Below are 25,987 nucleotides of genomic sequence, written 5' to 3' on the forward strand. Positions count from 1 at the left end.
AGGAGCGCCTCGTGGCTCAGTTGGTTAAGCGTCTGTTTTTGGCTCAGGTCATGATCCCAGAGTCTTGAGATCTAGCCCCATGTTGGGCTCTCTGCTCAGGGGTGAGCCTGCTTCTCCCTTCTCCCCCTGCCTGCTACTCCACCTACCTGTGCTGTCAAATAAATAAAATCTTAAAAATAAATAAAAACTTGGACTTTAGAAGAAAAACTCCTCTATACTTTATTAACTTAATTGGAATCAAGGAGGCCAAGATCCTTATAAAACCTCAGAAGAGTCAACAGCTAGGGGACTCTCTCAGAGAAGAACATCAGAATGGTAATCCCTATTCCACTGGGATTCAAACAAAAAATCCAAAAAGATGTGGTTTAGAGACTTAAGTCTTTGGACAGGAATTAAAATATCAAGTTATGGAAAGCTAGCTATTAGGAGATAGGTGAAAAGATAGTAATTAGCTAAAACACCAAATGTCTCTGAGGAATGTGCAAGAAACTCTGCCGGGGGGGTGGGTGGTGGTGGTGGTGGTGGTGGTGGTGGTGGTGGTGGTGGTGGTGGTTGAGAAAACAAAATAAACTGCATTTCTTAAACCTCACTGGAAAGGACCATTTTCTGTGTCAACTCAAACCAAGTATTTTGTGAAAGAGGTAATAGTAATGAATGAAAACTGATTTTTCCATGCCAGTGAAACCAAAATATTCAGATTAAATTTTGTCTTTATATGTCCCTATCAGAATTTATTTCTAAATTCAGCTACTAATTCCTGGGAGTAAGACACAGCCTTTTTCTTAAGCTAGATCTTTTTTCACCATAATTCTATTACTCCTATCCAGCAAATAATAAGACTTACACATCTTTATTTTAGTGTTCCCTTTGGTCTTCCTGGAAGAAAAGACAAGGTAGAAATGGAAAAACTGCTGGCTCACCTTAGATGCTGGTTCTGCACGAGTCCTTCAAAAAGGTTTCCATTTATTTATTATGTGAGTATATATCCATATAACACATAACTATATAGTAACTATATAGTTGTAATGGTCTGTTTTAGAAAACAGTAGTGTTTTCCTTCCTAAAACAGCAGGGTAGTTTGGTTCTGACATTAAGACCTATTATAGCTGACAGACATTAATCTATCATATAATGACTTTTAGCTGAATAATTCTAGTGGTAGTAAAATGCAAAACATCATTAAAACAGGTCCTCATTATAGGACCTATTAAAATTGAATCTCATAAAAAAAATAAAAAATAAAACTGAATCTCACACTTAAATTCAGAGTTGATCAGACATGGGAAACTAGAGTACAACGAAATAAAATGGGGCAAAAGGAAAGCAAAATGTGCATTCAATGATGTTATAAAGCAGAGTCAGATAATGCAACATATCTATGTAAACCTGGAAATTAGGTCACTAAACCTGAATGCAACAGGACTTTATGACGAACTTCTGGGTTGTCTGAGTTTATGACAAAGTGGTCAATTGTGATGAGGTATACAAACAGCTGAAGCTGCAGATCAGAGAACCCTAAGACCAGTACAAAAGAGATTGAATTATTCAGCAAAACTTAAGGTCAGACAGTGTCTTTCAAAGAGATTTAAATGTAATGTTGACTAAAATGGTCCATTCTCTTTCTACTACAGCACTCTACCTAAACAGGATTCTCCAGGCTACTCTGCATAAGATTATTTTCAATTAACTGGAGATGTTTTGGTAATGTAAACAATTATCTTTCCCTAATACCTCCATCGTTTGATTCTACTTTCATACACCACCTTTGCACCAAGTGAAAGTCATCTGTACTAAATCACCATGGAGATCAATTAACTTTTACCATTTTTTTTTTTACTAATCAGAAGGTTGGAAGCCCAATATTTTACCTGTTCCAGCAATGCTGTATGCTTTTCCAGAGTTACACAAATATTTTCATTAATTTGCTCTGAAGTTTTCATGCGCTTAACATTTTCTTTGTTTTCTGAAAACATCCGCTTCTTTTGATTATGGCCTTGGGGAAATGGAAAGATCAGAAGTAAAAATATTCCTTCTAAGGAAGGAAACAAGGGAATTCAGACTCTCTAAGGAAATAAACTAAAATGTGATGTCAGGCAGCATTTTTTAGCAAATGTAATTGTCTAAAAACTTGTGACAAAATATAACCTTCAAAAAAATGATTCTATCAGGTTCCTAGGTAGGATTCTGGTCTCAGATACACTTTCCTTTCAACTTTAATACCTATTTAATACCAACAAAAACTGAATAAATTATAATACTTAATCCTCTAGTTACTTAAGCAGTCATACATTATTTTTATACAGTACAGTTACTTACGCAGTCTGACATTTTTTTAATAGGTGATCCTGTTATTATTTTTAAGCAATTTTAAATCCATCTTGTTAAATGACTACGTAACCTACATAAGAACACAAATAAAATTTATCCTAAGAAATGTTTTTTCTTTTTATTTCATTAACTTACAAAAACATCCTACTTTTAATGAAATTTACTTTTGTTTCTTTAATGATTTTATAATTCTAGAATTTCATTAGTTATTCGATGTTTCTGTCACTCCATGCACACATGTATGTATTATCTATCACCTTACATTTGGCCTATGATTTACAGGTTAATTCTATGTAAAGAAATGAATTCACCAATGATTAAAAAAAAAAAAAAAACTCTTTCAACTAGCCTCATTAATCTAATAAATAAAACGTCAAATTAAGATGTAGATGAAATAAACCAAACAATCGCCCTATGTCACCTTTTTGATTTTTTTTTTTTTTTTTTGGTACTCTCAAGGCAAAGTGACTGATTCCTTCTTTGACAGAATTTACCTCCCTTCAGATATGGAGGATACCGTTTCCCCCTCCTCACCCTAAATGGTTCAGAAAACAAGACACTCTGAAATAATTATTTCATCATTTACTTTTCTCTTGGCTATATATGCTCTACTATTTCTATATCTGAGGCTAAAAATATCCCCCAAAAGGAAAGTGACCATTTTAATTTCTCTAAAAGATGCATAAGTATATACTTACTGTTATTACTACCAGTGTCAAGTGCTGCCAGCAGTGTTGAGTCTACACTTTCACAACTTGAAATGCTGGAATGACAGGTCCTACAGGATTCTTCACTTTTCAAAATAGCAGCAGAATAGTTACTGGAAATGACTGAATTGTTCAACTTAGGTATTTTATCAACAGGCACAAAACGGGTATTTGAACTTAAAATGTCATCTTGTCTTTTATCACATGACTCAGAACTGGAGTTTTCTAAACAGGAAACCATTTTGTCGATCCTCTTATCATCCAAGGCACTGTTTACTGTAGTTTTTGGCATTTGAACCACACCACTAGATACACTAGATGGACAATAAATGGGTTTCAGATTATAATCTTCAAGCTGTTCAAAACAAGATCTTGTTACATCTGTCTGACATTCAAAATGGTTTTCAGAAGTGTTTTGTGACTCTTTTGCCTCTTGTGTAAAGAGTTTCTTGGAAAATTCTGTTGTTTTACTTGACTTTTGGTAAGGGCACAGAACTTGCTCTTCAAAGTTTTCCAATCTTGTTTCTGAAGCAACAATTTCTAGTGGTTTCACAACATTCTGAGAAAATACTTTACTATTCTCTGAGCATACTGAATTTTTGTTGGAGTCCAATAAGGAAGCATCATTTTCAGAATGTCCATATTTGCTACTTATGACACTAGTACTTAAACTCTGATTACCACTTGACACATTATTCCCAGTTGCTGTTTTCAGTGCTTCGACATTCTTCGACTTATTCAGGATCTCTACTTGCTTCCGGCAACTTGCAGGCATTGTTTTTTTGGCTTTTAGTACCTTGCGCTTACTTCTATCTGGACTGGCCATCTTTTATAACCTAGAATTTAAAGTACTGTATTTAGATGCATTTCTCTAATAGACAAAAGTTTATTTATTTGGTGTATTAAAATAATGTTCAGACTCCCTCTAAAGCTTTTTTTAAAGATTTTATTTATTTATTCATGAGAGAGACAGAGAGAGAGAGAGAGAGAGAGAAGCAGGCTCCATGCAGGGAACCTGATGTAGGGACTCGATCCCGGATCACACCCCAGGCTGAAGGTGGCACTAAACCACTGGGCCACTGGGGCTGCCCCCTCTAAAGATTTAGATAATGATTTTTCTTGAAAATTATATCCACTCTTACCTATCACTGAAAACGTACAAGTAACTAATCTTTTCTATAAATCTAAACTAAATAAATTCAAACTTTATATTGCTAGTAAGCCTCTACTTAATAAAAACCTGAAAATTTTATCTGGCTTTTTGTTTTATCACCTCACTGTCATAACCATTAAAGTCTAGTTTCAATAATCCAAGCAGGCTATACTTTACATGATGTAAAGATTAAATTCCATTTCTTAAAAAAACAAAACTCAATTTTTTTGCAAAGAATTTTGCATTTTCTACACATAATGACACCTTCCTAAACTTTCCTAATGCTCATATTTCCAAAATAAGTGGTACTGCAGGAGTAATTCCCAATAGGAATATAAAATGAGCACTAAAGATACACAACAGGATGCCAGTTCAAACAAGAAAGCTAATTTAAATTTTATAATTATTTCTCACAATTTAGTAAAAACCTACATAGCAAAAAAACATTTTAGAATTTATCTCTTAGGATCTACATCAAGTCTGATGTAAACTGTAGGTAGGTATATAGTTCAAAGGAAATTACTCTGCCAAGTTACAAGGCAATCAAAGGCATAAGAAATGAAAAAGAAAAAAATATATATACAGGCATGACAGTTATCTAACAAAATATAGAGAACTTTTAAACTGAAATGACAGAAGCTAGGAGTTTTTAAGGCACAAATAACCAGTCAAAGCTACCTGAATAATTTTTTCATTTATCACTTGGAGCTTTCCTTTATTATATTCTTTTTATTTACCATATCATTTGATCAGGAACAGTCCCAGGATCTGTGAGACCTGAAGGTTGAGGCAAATATTTCTTTAGAACTAGAAAAAAAAAAAAAATCAACATTTGTTGATTCAAATTTTAAAAACCGGGAACCCTGGGTGGTGCAGCAGTTTAGACCCTGCCTTTGGCCCAGGGCACGATCCTAGAGACCTGGGATCAAATCCCATGTTGGGCTCCTGGTACACGGAGCCTGCTTCTCCCTATGCCTTTGCCTCTCTTTCTCTCTCTGTGACTATCATAAATAAATTTAAAAAATAAATAAATAAACTCCGATGACTTGAGAAAAATTATAATTATGTATTAAAAAAAAAAAAACAGGGGATCCCTGGGTGGCGCAGCGGTTTGGCGCCTGCCTTTGGCCCAGGGTGCGATCCTGGAGACTCGGGATCGAATCCCACATCAGGCTCCCGGTGCCTGGAGCCTGCTTCTCCCTCTGCCTATGTCTCTGCCTCTCTCTCTCTCTCTCACTGTGTGCCTATCATAAATAAATAAAAATAAAAAAATTAAAAAAAAATAAAATAAAATAAAAAAATAAAAAAAAAAACCAAATTTTAAAAACCTGTCATGTACAGGGACTCAGACAGTAAACTCCAACATTTCATCTCAGGGTCCTGAGTTCAAGCCCCATTTTGGGCTCCACACTGGGCATGGAACCTACTTAAATAAACAAATACCTCCAAAGCAAAAACAAAACTGTCATCTATTTTTAAAAAATCACAAAAACCAAAAAAATTGCATACTTTCATTAACGGCCTGATTCAATATAAGATTTTTTCCTATAGGACTATTTGATTACCTATTTTTGTAGTATTTCCCAGAGAAAATGAACAAACTAAGTCTATCTTCTAGCGTAATTTTTTTTTTTTAATGTATGCTCCCTGCCCAGCAGTGAGGAGCCCAACACATGTTTGAACTCATGACCCTGAGATCAAAACCTGAGTCTAAGGGGTGTCTGGGTGGCTCAGTTGGTTAGGCGTCTGCTTTGGCTTGGGACCCATGATACCTGGGTCCTGGGATTGAGCTCTACATCGGGTTCCCTGCTCAGTGGGGAGTCTGCTTCTCCCTCTGCTACTCCTCCTGCTTGTGCTCTCTCTCTCTCTCTCTCAAATAAATAAAACCTTAAAACAAAAACAAAACACAACAAACCTGAACCCAGATCAAGAACTGGATGTTTAACCGACTTAGCCACCCAGGTGCCGCACAGCATAGGTGATTAAATTTTAATTGATAATCAGAATGCATGAAACAATCAGCTTCATGTAAAGACATTTCTTTTTGGTACTGCTACAGCTGTGTGCCCTATAAACACAAAAACTGTTTTCTTTTAAAGGCAGAATTCCTAACAACAAAAAGTATGGTGAATTTTTAATTTAATATGCTATGTTATTATTTTTCTAACAGAGAAGTTCTTTTGACTGGAAATCCAGGAGAACTAAATCCTCTACTTAGTAGTTTTAAACATCAGGTAATTGGGGAATATTTCTCCTGACTACCTTCATAAATTTCAATTCATGGCTTCTTTATTCCTCATATATTTCAGGTACCAGGCATTGCAGACCCTATTCCCATCACAAGCCAACAGGTAGTAACTACCTACTTTCAAAATTGACTATGAACCACAAATGTATCGTATTAAACCTACACTAAGTATATCCCCAATCACAAAATGCCTGAAGCTATTCTACTGCCAGGTGACACAAAGGTAAGGAGAAGTCAAGATGAAGAGAGACAGTATTCTTAAATGATTACAGTTGAAATCCTTTGCCAATCATTTGTTGTATGAGTTACAAGTATCTTCTCTCATTTGTGGCTTGTCTTTAGATCTTCCTAATTTTTTAAAGATTTTACTTCTATATTTGAGAGAGAGAGAGAGAGAGAGAGAGAGAGAGAGAGAGAAAGTGAGAAAGACAGCACAAGAACACGGTAAAAGGCAGAGGGAGAAGCAGACACTCTGCTGACCAGGGAGCCCGACATGGGGCTCAATCCTGGAGTTCTGGGATCATGACCCAGGCCAAGGGCATATACTAAACTGACTGAGCCACCTAGGTACCCCCTGGATCTTCCTAATTTTAATAATTTCTTTTCTTTTATTGTTTAATCACTCTTGAAAAATCCTTTCCCACCCCTAGGTAATGTGTAACATAATGAAGCCCTCTGATAGTACAGAAGCCTTCTGATCTAGATCTCAAGACACAGACCTGTACCATGACTATGCAATTATAAAAATATATATATAAGAGCAGACCTGAATGAATATATAATAGGAATACTTGGTCAGAGAGAATTAAAGTTTGTAAATATGAGAAAATTGGTCATAACAGCGTGCACCTTGCTAGCTGATAAAACATAGGGTACTACAGAGAGATACTCCATGTGGAAGTATGCTTAGGGAAAAATAAGTAAAACTGCCAATAAAAGGCGCAGGGAAGTTAAGTACTGGTAACTGCCTCTAAAGTAAATGAGACTTTAACATACTGTAGAGAGGTTTAGTAAAATTTATTACTGGGAAAATAAAAATAAAAGACAGTCTAATTAGAGGATCCTGCCATCACAGAACTTCTTTCTTCAACCAGCTTGAATCCTTTGCTATCAAATAAGCCACATTTTGTACAGATATCTGGAATCATGGTACTTGTCCAGCAGCACAAGGTTGAAAAGAGAAGTCATCTATATTTTCTCAAGTTTTAAAGATCTGTCTTTCAAATTTGACTGTTTAATCCATCTAGAATTGATTTTAGAATATACTGAGAGTAAGGGATCTAATCTCATTTTGCCCTCAGGTATATAGTTGTTGGACAGTGTCCTATTAATTTTGAACTTTAAAAATATCTTTTATTTATCTAATGATATGACTCCTGCTGAACATACTGTTGTCTATTTCATTAATTTGTTTTACATGCCTCTTGTTAAACAATGAAAATATTTTAGCATAATGAATCTTTTAATAGATTTTAATCCAGTTACATTTAATATAATGCCACTTATTCTTGGTGTCCTGCCTTCTGATCTTCATAGCTTTCTGCTGCTATATTTTACTTTCTATTGTTATGAAAATGTCCTTTTTATTTTATAAAGTCTTACATATGCCTCAGGACTCCACGGATTCTAATATATTTTAAAGTTTTCTAAAAACATTTTAGCCAATGGTTTCAGTAACCATTTAAGTAAAAAGTGAAACATTATTTAAATACACATTATCTTAAAGTATTCAAGGGGTGCCTGGCTGGTGCAGTTGGAAAAGCATATGACTTGATCTCTGGGTCATGAATTTGAGCCCCATGTTGGGGGTAGAGATTACTTAAATAAATAAAAAGTATTCACACTTTACATCCCAGATTTTATCTTACTTTTATGTTATATATACCTTCAAGAATTCTGGATATTTACATTCTGCTTCAGAGCCAAAATTGACTATTATTAATAAATCTGCTATAAAAATCAGGTATAAATTTCTGTGTAGACATGTTTTCATTTTTCTTAGTTATATGCCTTATGTGAAATTGCTGAATCATACTTTAACTCCATATTTAACCTTCAGAGGAACAAACTGTTTTCAAAAGCATCTAGACCAGTATTTTCACAATAGGGAGCAAAAGAGTGATTTTTATTTTAATATCTCTTCATCAACATTTGTTATTATCTCTTTCCCAGTAGAGTCATTTTGATGAGTGATGTGATACCTCACTGTCCTTTTGATTTGCGTTTCCCTGATGGTTATTGATGCTGTTTATTGGCCACTTGTTTATCTTATTTATTCTGGTCATTTGCCCACTTTAAAACTGGGTTATTTGCCTTTTTATTATTGACTTAGAAGAGTTCTATATATATATTCTATATTTCAGTCCCATTTCACATATGATTTGCAAATGTTTTCACACATTCTATTTTCAATTTCTTGATGATATGCTTTGAAAAATTAAGGTTTTTAACTTTTTAAAAACATATAATTATTTATGGAGGGGGGCAGAGAAGAGGGAATCTTAAGCAGACCTCAAGCTAGGTGTGGAGCCCAATGTGGGGCTTGACCTCACAACCTTGAGACCACTACCTGAGCCAAAACCAAGAGCCAGAGGCCTAACCAATTGTGCCATCCAGGTGCCCCAAGTTTTTAATTTTGATAAAATCCAATTAAGTTTTTTATTTTTTGCTGAGTTTTTGGTAGAAGATCTAAAAAAAATCACTGCTTAATCCAAGGACATGAAGATTTAATAGTTGTAAAATTTTATTGATCCATTTTAATTTTTAAATAGCGTGAAGAGGATCCATTTATTCTTTTGCATGTGGACAGGTGTTCCAGCACCATTTAAAACGGCCATTCTTTCCCCTACTGAATTGTTTTGACACTCTTGTCAAAACCGATTAATTTAAATATTAAGTTTATTTCAGAATTCTCAATTTTATCCCACTGATATATAGGTCTCAACTGCTGTAGCTGTTAAATTTTAAATTTAGGATGAGTTCTCAACTTTATGTTTTGTTTTTTGAGGACTGTTTCAGCTATTCTGAGTTCCTTGAATATGTGTATGAATTCCAGGATCAGATCAAAACTTCTGCAAAGAAGCCTACTGGACTTTAACAGTGAATTGTGTTGAACCTATAGATCAATTTAGAGAGTATAACTACCTCAATTCTATCAGGTATTCTGATCCATGAACATGGAAGTCTTTCCATTTATTTAGATGTTTAATTTCTTTTCAAAGGTATATTGTAGTTTTTAGAGTTTTGCACTTCATTTTGATACTGTTGTAAGTGAAACTTTTTTCTTAATTTCATTCTTGGACTGTTCATTGCAAGTACAATAGAAATACAAACAATACTATATATTGATCTGACCTGCAGCATTGTTGACCTTGTTTTTATCTGGTTTTTTTTGGGGGGGGGGGAGGAGTTGTTCTTTAGGATTTCCTACAAAAAAGATGCTGTCACGTGTCAGTAGTTTTATTTCTTCCTTCCCGGTCTTGATGCCTACTATCTCATTTTCTTGCCTACCCTGACTAGGAACTCCTGTACAATGAGAATAGAAGTGGCAAGTGCTGACATCCTCCTCTTGTTCTGACTCAGGGGAAAAACCCTTAATCATTTATACTTTAGCTGTGGAATTTTTCACAGATGCCCTTTATCAAGTTAAGGAGTTTCCCAACTATCTCAACTTTATTTAATGTTTTTATCATAAAGGAGCATCGCATTTTGTCAGGAAATGTTTTAGCATCTATTATCATAATCATATTTCTTTGTTCCTTATTCTAATGATATGGTAGACTAATTTATTTGGTTGTGAAACCAACCTTGCATTCTTGGGATAAATCCTGCTTGGCCATGGTGTATAATCCTTTCTCTGTGTTGCTGGATTGAATTTTTTAGTTTTTTGTTAGTGATTCTTACATATATTCACAAGAGATATTGTTCTGTAGTTTTCCTGCGAGGTCTTTGATTTTGTTATCAGGAAAATACTGGCCTCCTGGCCTCACAGAATGATTAGGGAAGGGTTTCCTTCCTCTTCTGTTTCTTAAAAAAAAAATCTGTAAAGAATTGTTATTTTTATGTGTTTTGTAGAATTCAACAATAAAGCTACCTGATATGAAGCTTCTCTTTGTGTTCTAATTCAATCCCTATACTTGTTATAGGCCTGTTCAGATTTTCTATTTCTTCTTGAGTCTGTTTTTGTTCATTTGAGTCTCTTTAAGTATTGGTCTATTTCAACTATTTAACTGGCTGGAATAGAAGTGATTTGTTCCACAGTATTCTTGTAATTGTTTTAACTTCTGGAATGTCAGTACTAATGCTCTTTCAGTCTTGATTTGCTATTTGAATCTCATAGTCATTCTAGGCAAAGGTTTGTCAATCTTTGACCTTTTTTTGAAAAACAATTTTTGGCTTTCTCGATTTTCTGTATTTTTCTTTCTTAACTTTATTATTTTCTGCTGTAATCTTTATTTCCTTCATTCTGCTGACTTAGGTTTAGTTTGCTCTTCTTTTTGTATTAAGATTAAAAGGTTATTAACTTGAGGTTTTTAACTTTTATTTTTACCTTTTTTTTTTTTTAAAGTAATGGAGGGATGCCTGGGTGGCTCAGTGGTTGTCTGCCTTCGGCTCAGGGCGTCATCCTGAGTCCAGGGATCGAGTCCTGCATTGGGCTCCCTGCGAGAAGCCTGCTTCTTCTCCCTCTGCCTGTCCCCCCCTCTCTCTGTTTCTCATGAACACATAAATAAAATCTTCAACAACAAAAAAAAGTAATGGGAGTCCAGCATGGAGCCCAACGTGGGGCTTGAGCTCACAACCCTTAGATCAAGACAAGCTGAGATCAAGATTTGGATGCTCAACGGACTGAGCCACCCAGGTGCCCCAAGAACTCCTTTTTAAATATAGGTATCCATCACTACAAATTTCCTTTATAAAGAAAAAAAAATGATTATTTTAGACAATGTGTGTGAACACAAGCAGGGGAGAGGGTGAGAGGATTTAAGCAGATTCCCTGTTGAGTGCAGAGCCCAATGAGGGACAGGGACCTGATCTAAGGACCCTGAGATTGAGACCTGAGTTGAAACCAAGAGTCAGACACCCAACTGATTGAGCCACTCAGGCTCCTTAACTACAATTCAAAGAATTGCTTTAATTTCACTACAATGTTTTGGTATGTTATGTCATTTTCATTCATTTCAAAATATTTCCTATTTTCTTTTGACGAGTTCTTTGACACAGTGGTTATTCAGGGGTTGTTTAATTTCCATATAGTTCTGAATTCCTAAAATTTCTTCTTGGCACTGAATCCTAATTTCATTCCGTGACAGAGAAAGTACTTCATTGATTTCAATCCTTTTAAGTTTGCTGAGGTTTGTTGGCTCCGTATGTCTGCACTGGAGAATGTTCTATATACAGGAGAAGAATGTTTTCTGCTGTTATTTTGTTTACTGTTTCACAAGATGTTCTCTTAGGTCTAGTTCGTTCATAGTGTCATTCAAGTCTTACTGATCTCCTGACTAGTTTTCAATCCATTAGGAAAGTGCTGTATTGAGGCTGCCAGCCATGATTACTGAATTGTCTATTTTTCCCTTCAATTCTTGTCAATACTTGCTTTACATATTTTAGTGCTGTTATTAGGTATATAATACACAAACATATGTATACATGTGTATATAAATATATATAACTGTGTGTGTGTGTGTGTATATATATATATACAGATATATATATCTGTTCTAACTTCTGAAGGACTGACTGGTCCTTTGATTATAAAACATCCTCCTTTATCTTTAGTTAAATTTTTGTTTTAAAGTCTATTTTGTCTGAAATCCGTATAACCATACTTTCTTATGGTTGCTCTTTGGACAAAAGATCTTTTTCTATCCTTTCACTTTCAACATATTTGTATCCTTCAAACTGAAGTGTATCTCCTGCAGACCGCATATACTTGGATGCTGTTTTTCCTCCAGTCTGAAAATCTATGACTAGATTGTTTAATCCATTCACATTTGATATTATTGATAGTTTATGTCTCATTTTACTTTTTGCTTTTTTATGTCCAACATATTTTGCTTCTCTATTCCTTCCTTTAATGCCCTAGTTATTAGCTTAAAATGCTTTGTAAGTGGTATGGAGATTTCATATTTATGGGGCACCTGAGTGGCTCAGTTGAGCATCTGCCTTCAGCTCAGGTCATGATCCTGTGGTCTTGGGATCAAGGCCCACATTAGATTCCCTGCTCAGCTTGGAGTCTACTTTCCCCTCTCACCTGCCCCCTTACTTGTGCTCCTACTCTCTCAAATGAATAAAAAGTCTTTAAAATTTCACAGTTCTGCCTATTAGAGAAATATAATCCGTGTTGTAATTGATCACATCTCCAATTAATTCATTAGATTTACTCGTTTTGAATTTTCTATGTAGGTAATGTCATGATTTTTTCTTGCTAATCCTTATTTTTTCTTTCTACATTTAAAACCTCCAATATATGAATAGGCATGCTGTTAGTGTTGTTTCTCTCATCAAATCAAACTTTGACAAGTGGCACTTCATCTCTAAATATGTTTTTTGTAATAATTTTTGAGATACACTTTATTGCATTAATAATCACACCTTTATTTCTAATTATCATAAATGTAGTATTTAATCAAATCTTTTTATATCTATTTAGATGATCATATAATCTGAGATTATATATTTTATAAATTTCCATTATTTTGCATCACACTGATACATATTTTAAATTATTTACTGTATCTTATTCCTAGATATTCCATGTTCCTGGATTCAATTTGTTAACACTGTGTTTAGGAATTTTGCATCAATGTTAAGAGAGAGGAGTCTAATTTTCCTTTACTGGGTTTTTACACCAAGGTTATGGTGACCTCGTAAAAGTCTAAATAAAAGACTTTCTGAAGAGTTTGTGTTTACAGATGGTATTACTTCTTTCTTAAATGTGAGAAATAATTCACTATAATACCATCTTATTTGCACCCATAGGCACTGGAAGTTGGTTTTGCAGCAGGCCCGGCCCCAGTGGTCCAGCAGGTTGAAGTCACTCTGGCCCGTGGCTGTCTGGCACAGGGACTCTGCTGTTGTTGCTGCTGCCACTGGTCCTTTGCCCTTATTGCCAGCAAGGCTTCACTGAGCCTGGTGTAGTGTTCTTTTTATCCTTGATATTAGTGATGTAGGGTTTTTCTTTCCTTCATCATTCTTACTAGAAATTCGTCTATTTAATCAATACTTTCAAAGCACTGATGTTTGGCTTTCCTGACTTCCTACTGTACACAGTGTTCATCATTTCCTGTTGGCATTTTATCTTTAAAGATTATATTTATCTGAGAGAAAGCGTGTGCACACAAGGGGGAGAGGCAGGGCAGAGGGACAGAGAGAAGCAGACTCCTCACTGAGAAGGGAGCTTGACACAAGACTTAATCCCAGGACCCCAAGATCATGATCCATGTAAAAGGCACTTAACCAACCTAGCCACCCAGGTAACCTCCTGTTAACACTTTAACTCCATTTTCTTCAGGTTTTGTTCTTTTTCCAGCTTGGGATGAAAACTCAGATCTCTAATTTTCCATCCTTTTCCCCTCCTCACTTTACACGTAAAGCTATTAACATTTTCCTCTTGTTCTGCTTTAGTTGAATCCCACATTTTTTGACAAACCCTACCTCAATTTTAACATTTGGTTCAAAATATTTTCTAGTTTCCACTATAATTTCTTCTGTGATCTGTGATTTCAAGGTAATTGTGGATTCCCTATTTATATTTCTGTTGAAAGTTAGCTTAATTGTACCATAATTGGAGAATATCCTCCAAAATGATTTCAATCTTCTTATTTGTTGAGTCTAAGTTCATGGTTAATTTTCCCAAAAGCTCCATATATACTTGAGCAAATATGTCTTCTAACATCATTGGGGGTGGTATTATTATATGTAAACACCAACTAGTTCAGATTTTTTTGTTGTGCTGTTCAAAATCTTCCAGCTATTAAAAACACTGATTGTGGGTTTGTCCACCTCTTTTAATCATTGTTTTTTTCCCTTTATATAATTTGAAGCTTTTAGTAGACACTGATTTATTTTCTCTATTGCTGGTGATGGATTGGTTTTCATCATGAAATCTCTCATAATGCTTTTGGCTGATAGTATCTTAGTACATTATCAACCCTAAAATAGCAATTCTTGTTATATTTTTAAAAATCCACTGGACCAAATCTTTACCTTCCCTTTACTAAAAAGTGAAACTTAAAAAAACCAACCAGCCTCAGCTACCCTATAAAACTTGTTCAAGGAAACACAGTTTGGAGCCAGCATTTAATCCTCAGATTTTAAGACTCAAATCTTGTATTGAAAGCATAAGTCTGATAAGGAATTATGAAGAGACAAGGTTATCTTCCAGGGTATACAATGGTCAACAAAATGACAAAACTTGACCAACTTGTCCCAAGTGACAATCTCAGGAGTATAAACTAATCCTTACAACTCTAGGTGTGGTCCATGGCAGCTTTGGCAGCTTTCTCCAGGCTGCAGGTCAGATCCACAACTGACACATTGGGGGTGGGGACACGGAAGGCCATGCCAGTGAGCTTCCCGTTCAGCTCAGGGATGACCTTGCCCACAGCCTTGGTGGCGCCAGTGGAAGCAGGGATGATGTTCTGGGCAGCCCCTCGGCCGTCACGCCACAGCTTCCCATAGGGGCCGTCCATGGTCTTCTGGGTGGCAGTGATGGCATGGACGGTGGTCATGAGGCCCTCCACGATGCCGAAGTGGTCATGGATGACTTTGGCTAGAGGAGCCAAGCAGTTGGTGGTGCAGGAGGCATTGCTGACAATCTTGAGGTTGTTGTCATACTTCTCGTGGTTCACGCCCATCACAAACATGGGGGCATCAGCAGAAGGAGCAGAGATGAAGACCCTCTTGGCCCCGCCCTTCAAGTGAGCCCCAGCCTTCTCCATGGTGGTGAAGACCCCAGTGGACTCCACAACATACTCAGCACCAGCATCACCCCATTTGATGTTGGTAGGATCTCGCTCCTGGAAGATGGAGATGGACTTCCCATTGATGACAAGTTTCCCGTTCTCAGCCTTGACTGTGCCGTGGAATTTGCCGTGGGTAGAATCATACTGGAACATGTACACCATATAGTTGAGATCAATGAAGGGGTCATTGATGGCGACAATATCCACTTTGCCAGAGTTAAAAGCAGCCCTGGTGACCAGGCGCCCAATACGGCCAAATCCGTTCACTCTGACCTTCACCATCGTGAAGCTGCATTAGCCACTTTCTAAGTGCTGTCAGAATTTTGCTTTAACTTCAAAATTTTAACAATTTAATACCATAAAAGTCTAAGGTGTTCATAATAAAATGAAGTAGTTGCTTGTCAGCATTCCTTAATGCCCAGTGGCAATTTTAAATAATTTAACAACTTGTTTTATATCTCAGGATATTAAAATATGTTCACACTAGTTACTGGAGTTACAAATTCTAACCATTAAGTCCCTATATTTACAGATGAGATTTAGCTCTTTTCTACACCCTATATGCCTTATCATATTTATAGCTAATATTTAAGTTTTAGGCAAATATTTTCTATATAATCGGAGTATCATGATTACATTATCTTTCCTATTAGATCTTGTTTTTCCTGAAGCTATTGATGTCTCCTGATTTCCTATAATTCTATCCTTAACTGTTTTAAAATTAACCACAACTGTCAAGTATCGTTTTCCCTTTTCCCCACTCCTTCAAGGTCATGTTTAAAGATCATCTCTTCAATAACGCCTTCCTCCAAGAGAATGACTTCCTTATGCGAATATTCCATTACAAACATATTTTTAGTAATGAGCTTTGAGAGCAGAGCTATTTACTTTTATATCCTAAGGAAGATGATGCTCATACAGCTTTATAAAATGCTGATTAAATGTATGCAACCGTATGAAAATTAACTCCTCGAAAGCCAACCAGGGTTATTTTTCCCTTAAAGTACCAAAAACAGCCCTCAGCAACTTTTACCATAGCTATTTCCTATCAGCAGCACTGTACACCATAGAGTCACAGAAGTATATTAACAGTACACTTAGTGCATTAGATATATTTAGTGCATCTACATCATTAAATTTAGTAAGGTTTGTCAATGAACATCCTTCATATCCCACGAAATTTAATCAGGAGTTCAAAAATTCAAACTACATCTTATTATCTCTCCCTACCAGAGAGTCAGTTATTTCTCTCCAAATATTGCCTGACTACAATCTTTCTGTCCTACTGAGATTGGTAAAGCTGAAGAGTGATAAGAAGTTAGGTACCTGAGTCTAGAGTAATACATTTAAAGGTGTATGTCACAGTTTAAGACTCAGAGAACAGGGGTGCCTGGGTGGCTACATTGGTTAAGGGTCCCGGGAACAGGTCACGAGTCAATTTCCGGCGCTCAGGAGGGAATTCTGTTTGTCCCTCTCATACTGCCCCTCCTCCTTCCCCTGCTCGCTTCTTAAATAACATATTAAAAAAAAAAAAAAAGGTCAGAGGACTGAGTAAGTGATGCAAGAATAGGAGACAAAATAAGGTATAGTTCTTTTTTAGATTTAATATAATCTTCCTCAACTTAATGAGAATTAACACTCTTGCACATTCAGTTATAAAATTCATCTTTACTTGTAACAGATGACGAAAAATCTGATTACATGAAATGCAATACATTTGTACCCACCCACTACAAGATAATTACAGGGCATGCACAAGCAAAGATGTGGGGGGCACACAGTATTTTCACACCAAATTTAAGATTTTGAGTAGCAAGGAAATACAGTGGACAGAAAGCCGAGGTGACGTACACGCGTCAGTAAGGTAAAGCAGCAGAATTCAAGATGTACCCAGCCAGACACGCCAGGTCTTGGAAGACGGAATTCATTTCCGACACGGCACTGTCCGTGCCTCTCTGTTTGGGGGCAGAGGTCGGCCCTAGGAGGTCTGTAAAAATCTGCAGACAGGACTGCGCGTTAGGTCGACTTTGATTGGGGCCAGACCCAACAACTCTCCAGCCGCACTGCAGGGCACACCACGCAGGCCTACTTCGCAGAGGCCTGAACTCCACGTAATCAATCCTCGATTCAGAGGCCAGAGGCGCTGCCTTTTTGCATTCTCAATAGCTCTCCCGGGACAGAAGTTACGCCTTGACTGCTCTTCACCGCTTGCTTGGCAAACACCTGCGTCTCGCGGGCTGCTTAAAGGGCTACGAGTCAGACTCAGGACAAAATCCTCGCGGGGCGAACACGGACCGGACGCCCAGCCTGCCGAGACGGCACAGCCCGGCTGCGGAGGACAGGACGCAAGCCCTTGCACCGCTTCCCTTCTAAGGGGCCTCCGACAGGCAGCGGCTTCGTCTTTTAGGCACCCAAACAGGCAAGGCGGCGCGGGAAGGCACGTTTTTCAAGCCCTTGTCGGCCTGCAGGCGGAAGCGCACACCGACTGCTTCGCCCTCTCTGCCCTGCACACTTCCTCCAACTTTGCCAGAACGGGAGGCAGAGCCGGTAGGGGGATGGACGAGGGGAGGATGAATGGGGGTGATGGAGAGGGGTGGATGGGGGATGGATGGGATGGAGACGGGTGGATGGGGGAAGAATAGGGGATGGATGGGGTGGATGGGGGATGGATGGCGGCTGGATGGGGGATGGATGGGGGATGGAGGGAGGGTGGATGGGGAAGAATGGGGGATGGTGGGGGCTGGATGGGGGGATGGAGGGAGGGTGGATGGGGGAAGAATGGGGGCTGGAGAGGAGATGGAAGGGGGTGGACGGGGGAAGAATGGGGGATAGATGGGGTGGATGGGTGATGGAGGGGGTGGTGGGGGGATGGATGCGGGAAGAATGGGGACTGGAGGGGGGCTGGATAGGGGGATGGAGGGTGGGTGGATGGGGAAGAATGGGGGATGGTGGGGGCTGGATGGGGGGATGGAGGGAGGGTGGATGGGGGAAGAATGGGGGCTGGAGAGGAGATGGAAGGGGGTGGACGGGGGAAGAATGGGGGATAGATGGGGTGGATGGGGGGATGGATGCGGGGGCCGATGGTCGGGGGCAGACAGCAATCTCAGAGCCGGAGGTCGGCACGGACTTTCACCGAGGGCCTTAAAAGCCAGGGCGGAAGGGGCACGTCGGCGAGGGCTGGAGCCACGTGCGCGCCAGCCCCGCCCCAGCCGCGCCCCAGCCGCGCCCCAGCCGCGCCCCAGCCCCGCCGTCCGACCCCCGGCCAGAGAGCAGGGCCCGCCGCGCCTCGCCCCCCACCGCCGTGCGTCCCGGGCCCCCGGCCCCCGCTTCGCCCGCCCAGCCGCGCCCCCGACGCGGTACTTACGCGGAAGTTGGATTCCCGGGCCGCCGCCGAGTCCCTCGGGAGGCGCGACCCCGCCCCTCCCCCGCCCGCCCCGGCGGGGCGCACGCCGCCGCCCCCCGCCCGCCCCCTCGGGAAGCGCCGCGGACCGTGCTGCCGCCCGCCGCGGGCATCTCCTCGCCAGTGGGAGCCCCGGGGCCGCTCCGCCCCGCCCCGCCCCGCCCCGCCGCCGCCGCGACCGCGACCGCGACCACGACCACGACCGCCCGGCTCGCGCGGCGTCCCCGGGTCACTGCGGCCCGGCCCTCCAGAGGCGCGCGGCGCCGCGCAACCGCCGACCCGGCCAACCGCCGCTCGCGCGGGGCTCCCGCTCGGGGCTCTCGCGCGGGGCTCCCGCCGGCGCCAACGTACCTCGGGCGGCGCCGCGCCCGCCGCCTCCCGCTTCTGCAGCCCCGCCGACAGCAAGCGCCGCGCACAATGAGGCTCCAGCCAGCGCGCGCCGAGGTGAGTCTGCCCGCGCCCGCCCCCCGCCGGAGGCGCGGCCAATGACGGCGCGAGCGTGCGGCGGCGCAGCCAATCAGGGGCGCCCGGGCGGAGTGGGCGGGGCTGGGAGGGGGCCGCGGCCGGAGGTGTGGAAGTCGGCTGCGGGGTGCCGGCAGCTCGCTCCCCGCCATAGCCGCCGGGGGCGGGGGCGGGGGCGGGGGCGGGGCGGGGGCGGGGCCTGAGAGGGGCGGGGCCGGGCCGGGCCGGGCTGCTGCTCCGCGGGGCTCGTGCGACGCTGCTGGCGTTACCAGGGCAACCTTGTTTGCAAAAACACATTTGAATGTTCACACTCTGGCCTTTAGCATTTTATTTACCGGGATTGCGGAGTTGGGGGGGGCCGCTCCTTAAATTGTGCGAGCCGGGCAGGCGGGCCAGGCCCACCCAGTGGCATTTTCTGGAGTTTCCTGCAGTTTGTCCTGGGAACCTGCCCCTCACCCACCCCCCATCCCCCACCCACCATGCACCCCCCCACCCCCAGGCTGCATTGAGTGTCCTGAGGCGGTTAATGGCCCTCGGTGGGATTGCTGTGCGTCCAGGCAGTTCTGTGTGCCCTCTCTGTGCTCGAGGCTGACCCAACGAACAAGGGTCAGTTGTGTGGTAAAGCCCTTCTGGTCGCCAAGGGAGAGCTGCCCTGCCTTGGAACAGTCACTGGCCACGAGAAAAAGGAGAGGAGGCCTGACATTCCAGAAGGCTGGGTCATGAGCACAATAAAGTACCCAATGGGTTCCCAAAACCAGGTCCAGGGATTCTGGAAGGGGGGGAGGGTGTCTGCAAAGTCAATACTATTTTTTTTAAATAGACGTTATTTGTCCCCCTTACCTCCCCCCTTTTTTTTTTTCCATTTTCATTCCGGTGGTCTCAGGTGTGTTCAGTGGATTTTTCTAGAAATTTCTGGAAAAGTGTTAGGTGCTATTGCAACATCTGCAAAGGCAGAAACAGACACGAGAATCCGATGATCTGAGGTCAAATACTAAGGAAATGGGGGGAAAATGCAAAAAAGTGCCAATCCTTGCACAACTGTTTTTGTTTTGGAAAAATGATTTTCAATATAGTTGAAGAGTATACATAGGGTTGCTGAAAAAAAAGAGAGAGGGTGTGGGAGGCAAGTGAATTGGAGCCAGATAAAGAATTTGGACTTAATTCAAAGAGTGAGAAGTAGCCTTTAGAAATGTCATGTCCATTTAGGGTAATAGTATATCTTGTGTGCCTTTTTTTTTATTTTAAAGTAAGCTGTATGCACAACATGGGACGTGAACTCACAACCTTGATATCAAGAGTTACATGCTCTACAGGCTGAGTCCACTGGGCTTCCGACTTATAAAACTGTGACACGACAACTGAGCGTTGTTTTAAGCCACTAAATTTGTAGTGATTGGTTACAGGGACAATAGAAAATTAATACTAGCATTCTTTCTCATACCTCTCTCAGCAATCCCAGGGCCAGGGCTAGAATCCTGGGAGCTGCGTTTCCCAGATGCCCCATGGCCACTGCTCTGGATTTATTGTCATTTTGCCAAGTAGGGCAACGCTTTTTGAGTTTTGGAAAGTAGAAGAAAGACATAAATTGCCATTCTGTATGTTTTGCTTGGGCTTTGGCTCTCTTCCCTGCCAGTCCCTGCTTCAGTGATATAAGGCAGCCGTGACAATCAAATGTGTTTTTTTCTGAACTTTTTTGGAAGCAACAGCATCAGCTTCCCTACTCCTTGGACCACAGAAGCTGTGGCTCAGATAAAACCAATGTAACAGTCACCCCTCCGGCCCTTCCAAGGCTTTTTTCCTCCTAAAGAATTTTAAACACCAAATTCTCTGCACAAAATATCATTATGCTTGACATTTCTGCAGTGGTTTCTATTTTCTTGATTGTACTCTAAGCTATACCTCAGTTTCCTTATCTGTAAAGTGGAAATTACCAATACAAGAAATATAGTAAAAAGTAACCTCTTAGAAAAAGGGGGGGGGGGCGGGAAGCAACCTTTTAGAATTATTACATGGATTAAATTACATGGATTAAATCCATGTAAAGCCTACAATAAAGCACACAGTAGGTACTCAATGAAGGTTAATCACTATTTTTTTGTGGAGAGCTATTCATGTGATTACTAAATGGGCACTACTAAAAACCAGGTTTTTTTGCCTTTTTCCTAACCTATCTGTCAACATTCCTACCTTAACATACACGTTGGGGTACCTGGATGGTTCAGTTGGTGGAGAGTGCGACTCAATGTCTAAGTTGTCAATTTGAGCCTCACTGGGTGTAGAGCCTACATAATTAAGAAAAAAGATTTAAAAAACATACAAATTGTTACTACTTTATCTACTGGAGAATTTTAGCAGCCATAAAATACAACGTCTGAAGTCAATATTATAGGGGTGCCTGGGTGGCTAAGTTGGTTAAATATCTGACTATCCGACTGGTAATTTTAGCTCAGGTCATGATCTCAGGGTGGTGAACTCAAGCCCTACATCAGGGGCTATGCTCAGGGGGAGTCTGCTTGAGATTCTTTTCTCCCTAAGCCCCTCCCCTTGTGTGCATTGTGCATGCTCTCTCTCATTCTCTTTCTAAAATAAATATATCTTAAAAAAAAAAAGAAGTCAGGATTATATATAATTCTCAATACTGTCGACTGAAAAACATTTCTGGAGTTAGACAATTTATTATTATCTTGAGGTTTTTTTTTGTTTTTTTTGTTTTTAGTATGATTATTGTGATGGTTAAATTTTATGTGTCAACTTGGCAAGGCTGTGTGCTCAGTTGTTTGATCAAATACCATTCTAGATTTTGTTGTGAATATATTTTGTAGATTTAATGATAGCTACAAATCAGTTGACTTTAGATAAAGCCAATATGTAAACATGAAATTTGTGTTGAGATACAAGGGGAGGGAAGGAGCTGTATAAAAGCAGGGTTTGTGTACTATTAAAGTTAAGGTGATATTAATGCAAAATAGATTGTAATAGGTTTAAGAGTCTATAATCTCCCAGGGTAACTAGTAAGACAATAACATTTAACATGTTCAGAGAAAAGGAAATGAGAATGGGAAAAAAAGGTACACTATTAAAAAATCATGTAAACAGAAGAAGGCAGGATTGGAGATATTGAAGAATGACAAAAAAAAGAAATAGCAAATGGAGAACAATAAGATTTTCCTTATCAGTAGCTACTTTAAATGTAAATGGATTAAACTCTCTAAAAGTAGAGATAGATTGGGGCACCTGGGTGGCTGAGTCCATTCAGTGTCCAACTCTTGCTTTCAGCTCAGGTCATGATCTCAGGGTTGTGAGATTAAGCCCCACATTGGGCTCTGTGATCAGCAGGGAGTCTGCTCTGGACTCTCTACCTCCCCTCGGCTCCCCCCGCCCTCAGTCTCTCTAAATAAATAAGTAAAATCTTAGGGGAAAAAAAAGTAGAGCTAGTTTGACAGAATAGATTAAAAAACAACCATTACCATGACCCCATTATATGCTAAGAGACTCAGCTGAGATCTAAAGACACAAGTCGATTGAAAATAGGTAATTCCAGGCAAACAGCAACCAAAAGAGCATGTGGGGTGGCTATACCAATATTAGACAAAATAATTTTTTTTTATTAATTTTTTTTTTTTTTTAATTTATGATAGTCACAGAGAGAGAGAGAGAGAGAGGCAGAGACACAGGCAGAGGGAGAAGCAGGCTCCATGCACCGGGAGCCCGATGTGGGATTCGATCCCGGGTCTCCAGGATCACGCCCTGGGCCAAAGACAGGCGCCAAACCGCTGCGCCACCCAGGGATCCCATATTAGACAAAATAGATTTATAGTCAAGAACTGTTTCAAGAGACAGAGAAGGATATTAAATATTAATAAAAAGATCGGTCCATCCAGTCATAAACATATTCACTCCTCACAACAGAGCTAAAAAACATATGAAGCAAAAATGGGTAGTACACAAGGGAGAAATAGACAATTCTGCAACAGTCACAGGAGATGCCACTCTCAACAATGGTTAGAACAACTGAAAGAAGGTCAGTAAGGAAATAGAGGGCTTGAACAACAGTATAAATTAACCAGACCTAACAGACCTATGAAGGATATCCCATATCAAAACAGGAAAATGATCACCTTCACATGCACACGGAACAGTTCTCCAGGACAGACCAGATGTTAGGCCACAATACAAGTCTTAGAAACATTGAAAAAGATTGAAATCACAAAAGGATCTCCTCTGGCCACAGTGAAATAAAACTAGAAATCAGTAACAGAAGGAAAACCAGAAAAGCACCCGTGTATGTACAACTTAACCAACATGTTCTTAAACAACCAATGGGCCAAAGAGGAAATCAGAAAATACTTTGACATGAGTGAAAATGAAAACACAATACACCAAAACTTAGGGGTTGCGGGGGGAGGGGGAGGGGAGTTGCAGAGAAAACAGGGTTCTGAGAAAAATCTAGAGATCTAAATGCCTATGTGAGAAGAAAGATCTCAAATAAATAACCAAACTTTACACCTTAAGGAACTGGAAAAAGTTCCTAAACTAAAACCAAAAGCTAGGGATCCCTGGGTGGCTCAGCAGTTTAGCGCCTGCCTTTGGCCCAGGGCGTCATCCTGGGGTCCTGGGATCGAGTCCTACATTGGGCTCCCTGCGTGGAGCTTGCTTCTCCCTCTGCCTGTGTCTCTGCTTCTCTCTTTCTTTCTGTGTCTCTCATAAATAAATAAAATCTTAAAACAAAACAAAACAAAAGCCAGCAGAAGGAAGAAATAATAACAATCGGAGCAGAGATAGATGAAATACAGAGCAGAAAATAGAATCAATACAAGGCTATTAGGACCACAGAATTTTCCTACTCTTGTGCTTTCCTACTGACTTCACAGACAACAAATCATACATATTCCAAGTCTAATCTTGATAAAGGATGATCCATTTAGCAACTAAAATGGAAAGAGCTTAGATAGATAGATATGTTTAGGATGCATTCAGCCTGCCAATTCTGAAATTATTCCATTCCTGTCAAAGTTCTCGTTTTAGGGCATTCACCACAGATGGGTATCAGAGTTGGGGAGGGTGATGTGATTAAAAGATGCCACAGATAGTGTTTTGGAACGTGAGGTGTCTTTGATGGCAAGTTTATGGAAACATCCACAGACTAATAACTGTGCAAACAGGCAACGATACTAGGTGTTGGTTCCCTGGACATCCTCCATGGTTGTGTGACTATTGATGATAAAGCCCCACTAGAATGTGGTCTCTGTGAAGCTTTTCTTTTTCCCTCTCCTGATCTGAGAGAGTCTTTATAGCATTATGGCCCTCCCTAGGAGGAAGACTGACTGTTACATGTCTGCCTGTTTACCATTTACTTCTCCTGTCTCTGATCTGCAGTGTGTTTGATGGGAAATCTTTACAGCAGAACCCAAAACATTAAAAAAAAAAAAAAAGAACCCAAAACATTTATGTTATTTTATGCTTGTCAGTTGGTAACTAGCACAAACCTACTCGGAACATTCCTAACCATTTATTCAAGGGGATCAAGGGGATCAAGGTTAATCTCTAAGGTGCTTATATCAGAAGTAGGCTTCAGAACTTAAATCTGTTTCTGCATAGATTATTACAAGTGTTGTACTAAGTGAGACTTTAATATTTGTTTCTATGGTATGAGTTTCAAGTTTGATTCATTCACTTTTTTTTTTACTTTTATTTTATTTATTTTTTATTTTTTTATTTTTAAAGATTTTATTTATTCACGAGAGACACAGAGAGAGAGAGAGAGGCAGAGACAAAGGCAGAGGGAGAAGCAGGCTCCATGCAGGGAGCCCAATGTGGGACTTGATCCCCGGACTCCAGGATCATGTCCTGGGCCAAAGGCAGACGCTTAACCGCTGAGCCACCCAAGCGTCCCATTTTTTTACTTTTAAAATCAACTTTATGAACATAAAAATAACATAAAATACACATTTTAAATTACAGTGAGTTCTGAGAAATGTAACCACCACCATTGTCAAGAATATTCTCCTCCCCAAAACTCCCTTGTATCCTTTGCAGTCACCCCCAAACTCTGATTCCCCATCCCAGGAAACCCCTGATTTGCTTTCAATCAAAATATATTCATTGTTCTTATTCTAGAACTTCATATACATGGAATTACACGGTGTATACTCTTTTATATCTTTCATTCAGCATATTTTTTTTTAAAAAGATTTTATTTATTAATGAAAGATATGGAGAGAGGCAGAGACACAGGCAGAGGGAGAAGCAGGCTCCCTGCAGGGAGCCCGATGTGGGACTTGTCCTTAGCAACTAAACTTTTTTTCCCCAGGATGTTGGGATCATGACCTGAGCCAAAGGCAGACACTCAACCACTGAGCCACCTAGGTGCCCCCAGCATAATATTTTTGAGATTCATCCATGTTGCTGTGTGTTTAATACTTTTTTTTCCTGTTTTAATGGGGAATAGCATTTTATTGTACGGATGAACTGCACTTTGTTTATCCATTTACCTGCTGATAGGCATTTGAGTTGTTTCCAGTTTTATCTATTATGAATAAAGTTGCTCTGAACATTGTGTATAAGTCTTTCAGGGAATATGTTTTTTTTTTTTTTCCTACCTGGGAGTGGAACTGCTAAATATATATAATAAATATACATTAACTTTAAAGGTCAGCAAAAGTTTTTTTCTAAGGGCCAAAAAGTAAATATTTTAGGCTTTGTGGTTCATATGATCTCTGTTACGAC

At 40.1% G+C, this 25,987-nt stretch overlaps 1 protein-coding gene and 1 pseudogene across 4 annotated transcripts in view; both read right to left on the reverse strand.

The window, feature by feature from the left end:
• Positions 1-19,411, reverse strand: part of ATF7IP2 (activating transcription factor 7 interacting protein 2) — a 54,981-nt gene extending 35,570 nt beyond the window's left edge. The window contains exons 1-4 of one of the 4 annotated variants that reach the window (XM_072753872.1): positions 19,151-19,261; positions 4,926-4,995; positions 3,027-3,871; positions 1,869-1,993 (exon numbers count right to left, since the gene is read on the reverse strand). In XM_072753872.1, the coding sequence (XP_072609973.1) occupies positions 1,869-1,993; positions 3,027-3,861 (960 nt within the window). In that variant the 5' untranslated portion in view covers positions 3,862-3,871; positions 4,926-4,995; positions 19,151-19,261. Of the gene's footprint in view, positions 1-1,868; positions 1,994-3,026; positions 3,872-4,925; positions 4,996-19,150 lie in introns of all 4 variants that reach the window. The other 3 variants (XM_072753874.1, XM_072753873.1, XM_072753871.1) reach the window with 3 other exon arrangements.
• LOC140598069 (glyceraldehyde-3-phosphate dehydrogenase pseudogene) lies at positions 14,905-17,450 on the reverse strand (annotated as a pseudogene).
• Positions 19,412-25,987: the final 6,576 nt, after the last annotated feature.

The sequence above is a fragment of the Vulpes vulpes genome, chromosome 3 (assembly GCF_048418805.1).
Source record: "Vulpes vulpes isolate BD-2025 chromosome 3, VulVul3, whole genome shotgun sequence".
Classification (NCBI taxonomy): Eukaryota; Metazoa; Chordata; class Mammalia; order Carnivora; family Canidae; genus Vulpes; species Vulpes vulpes.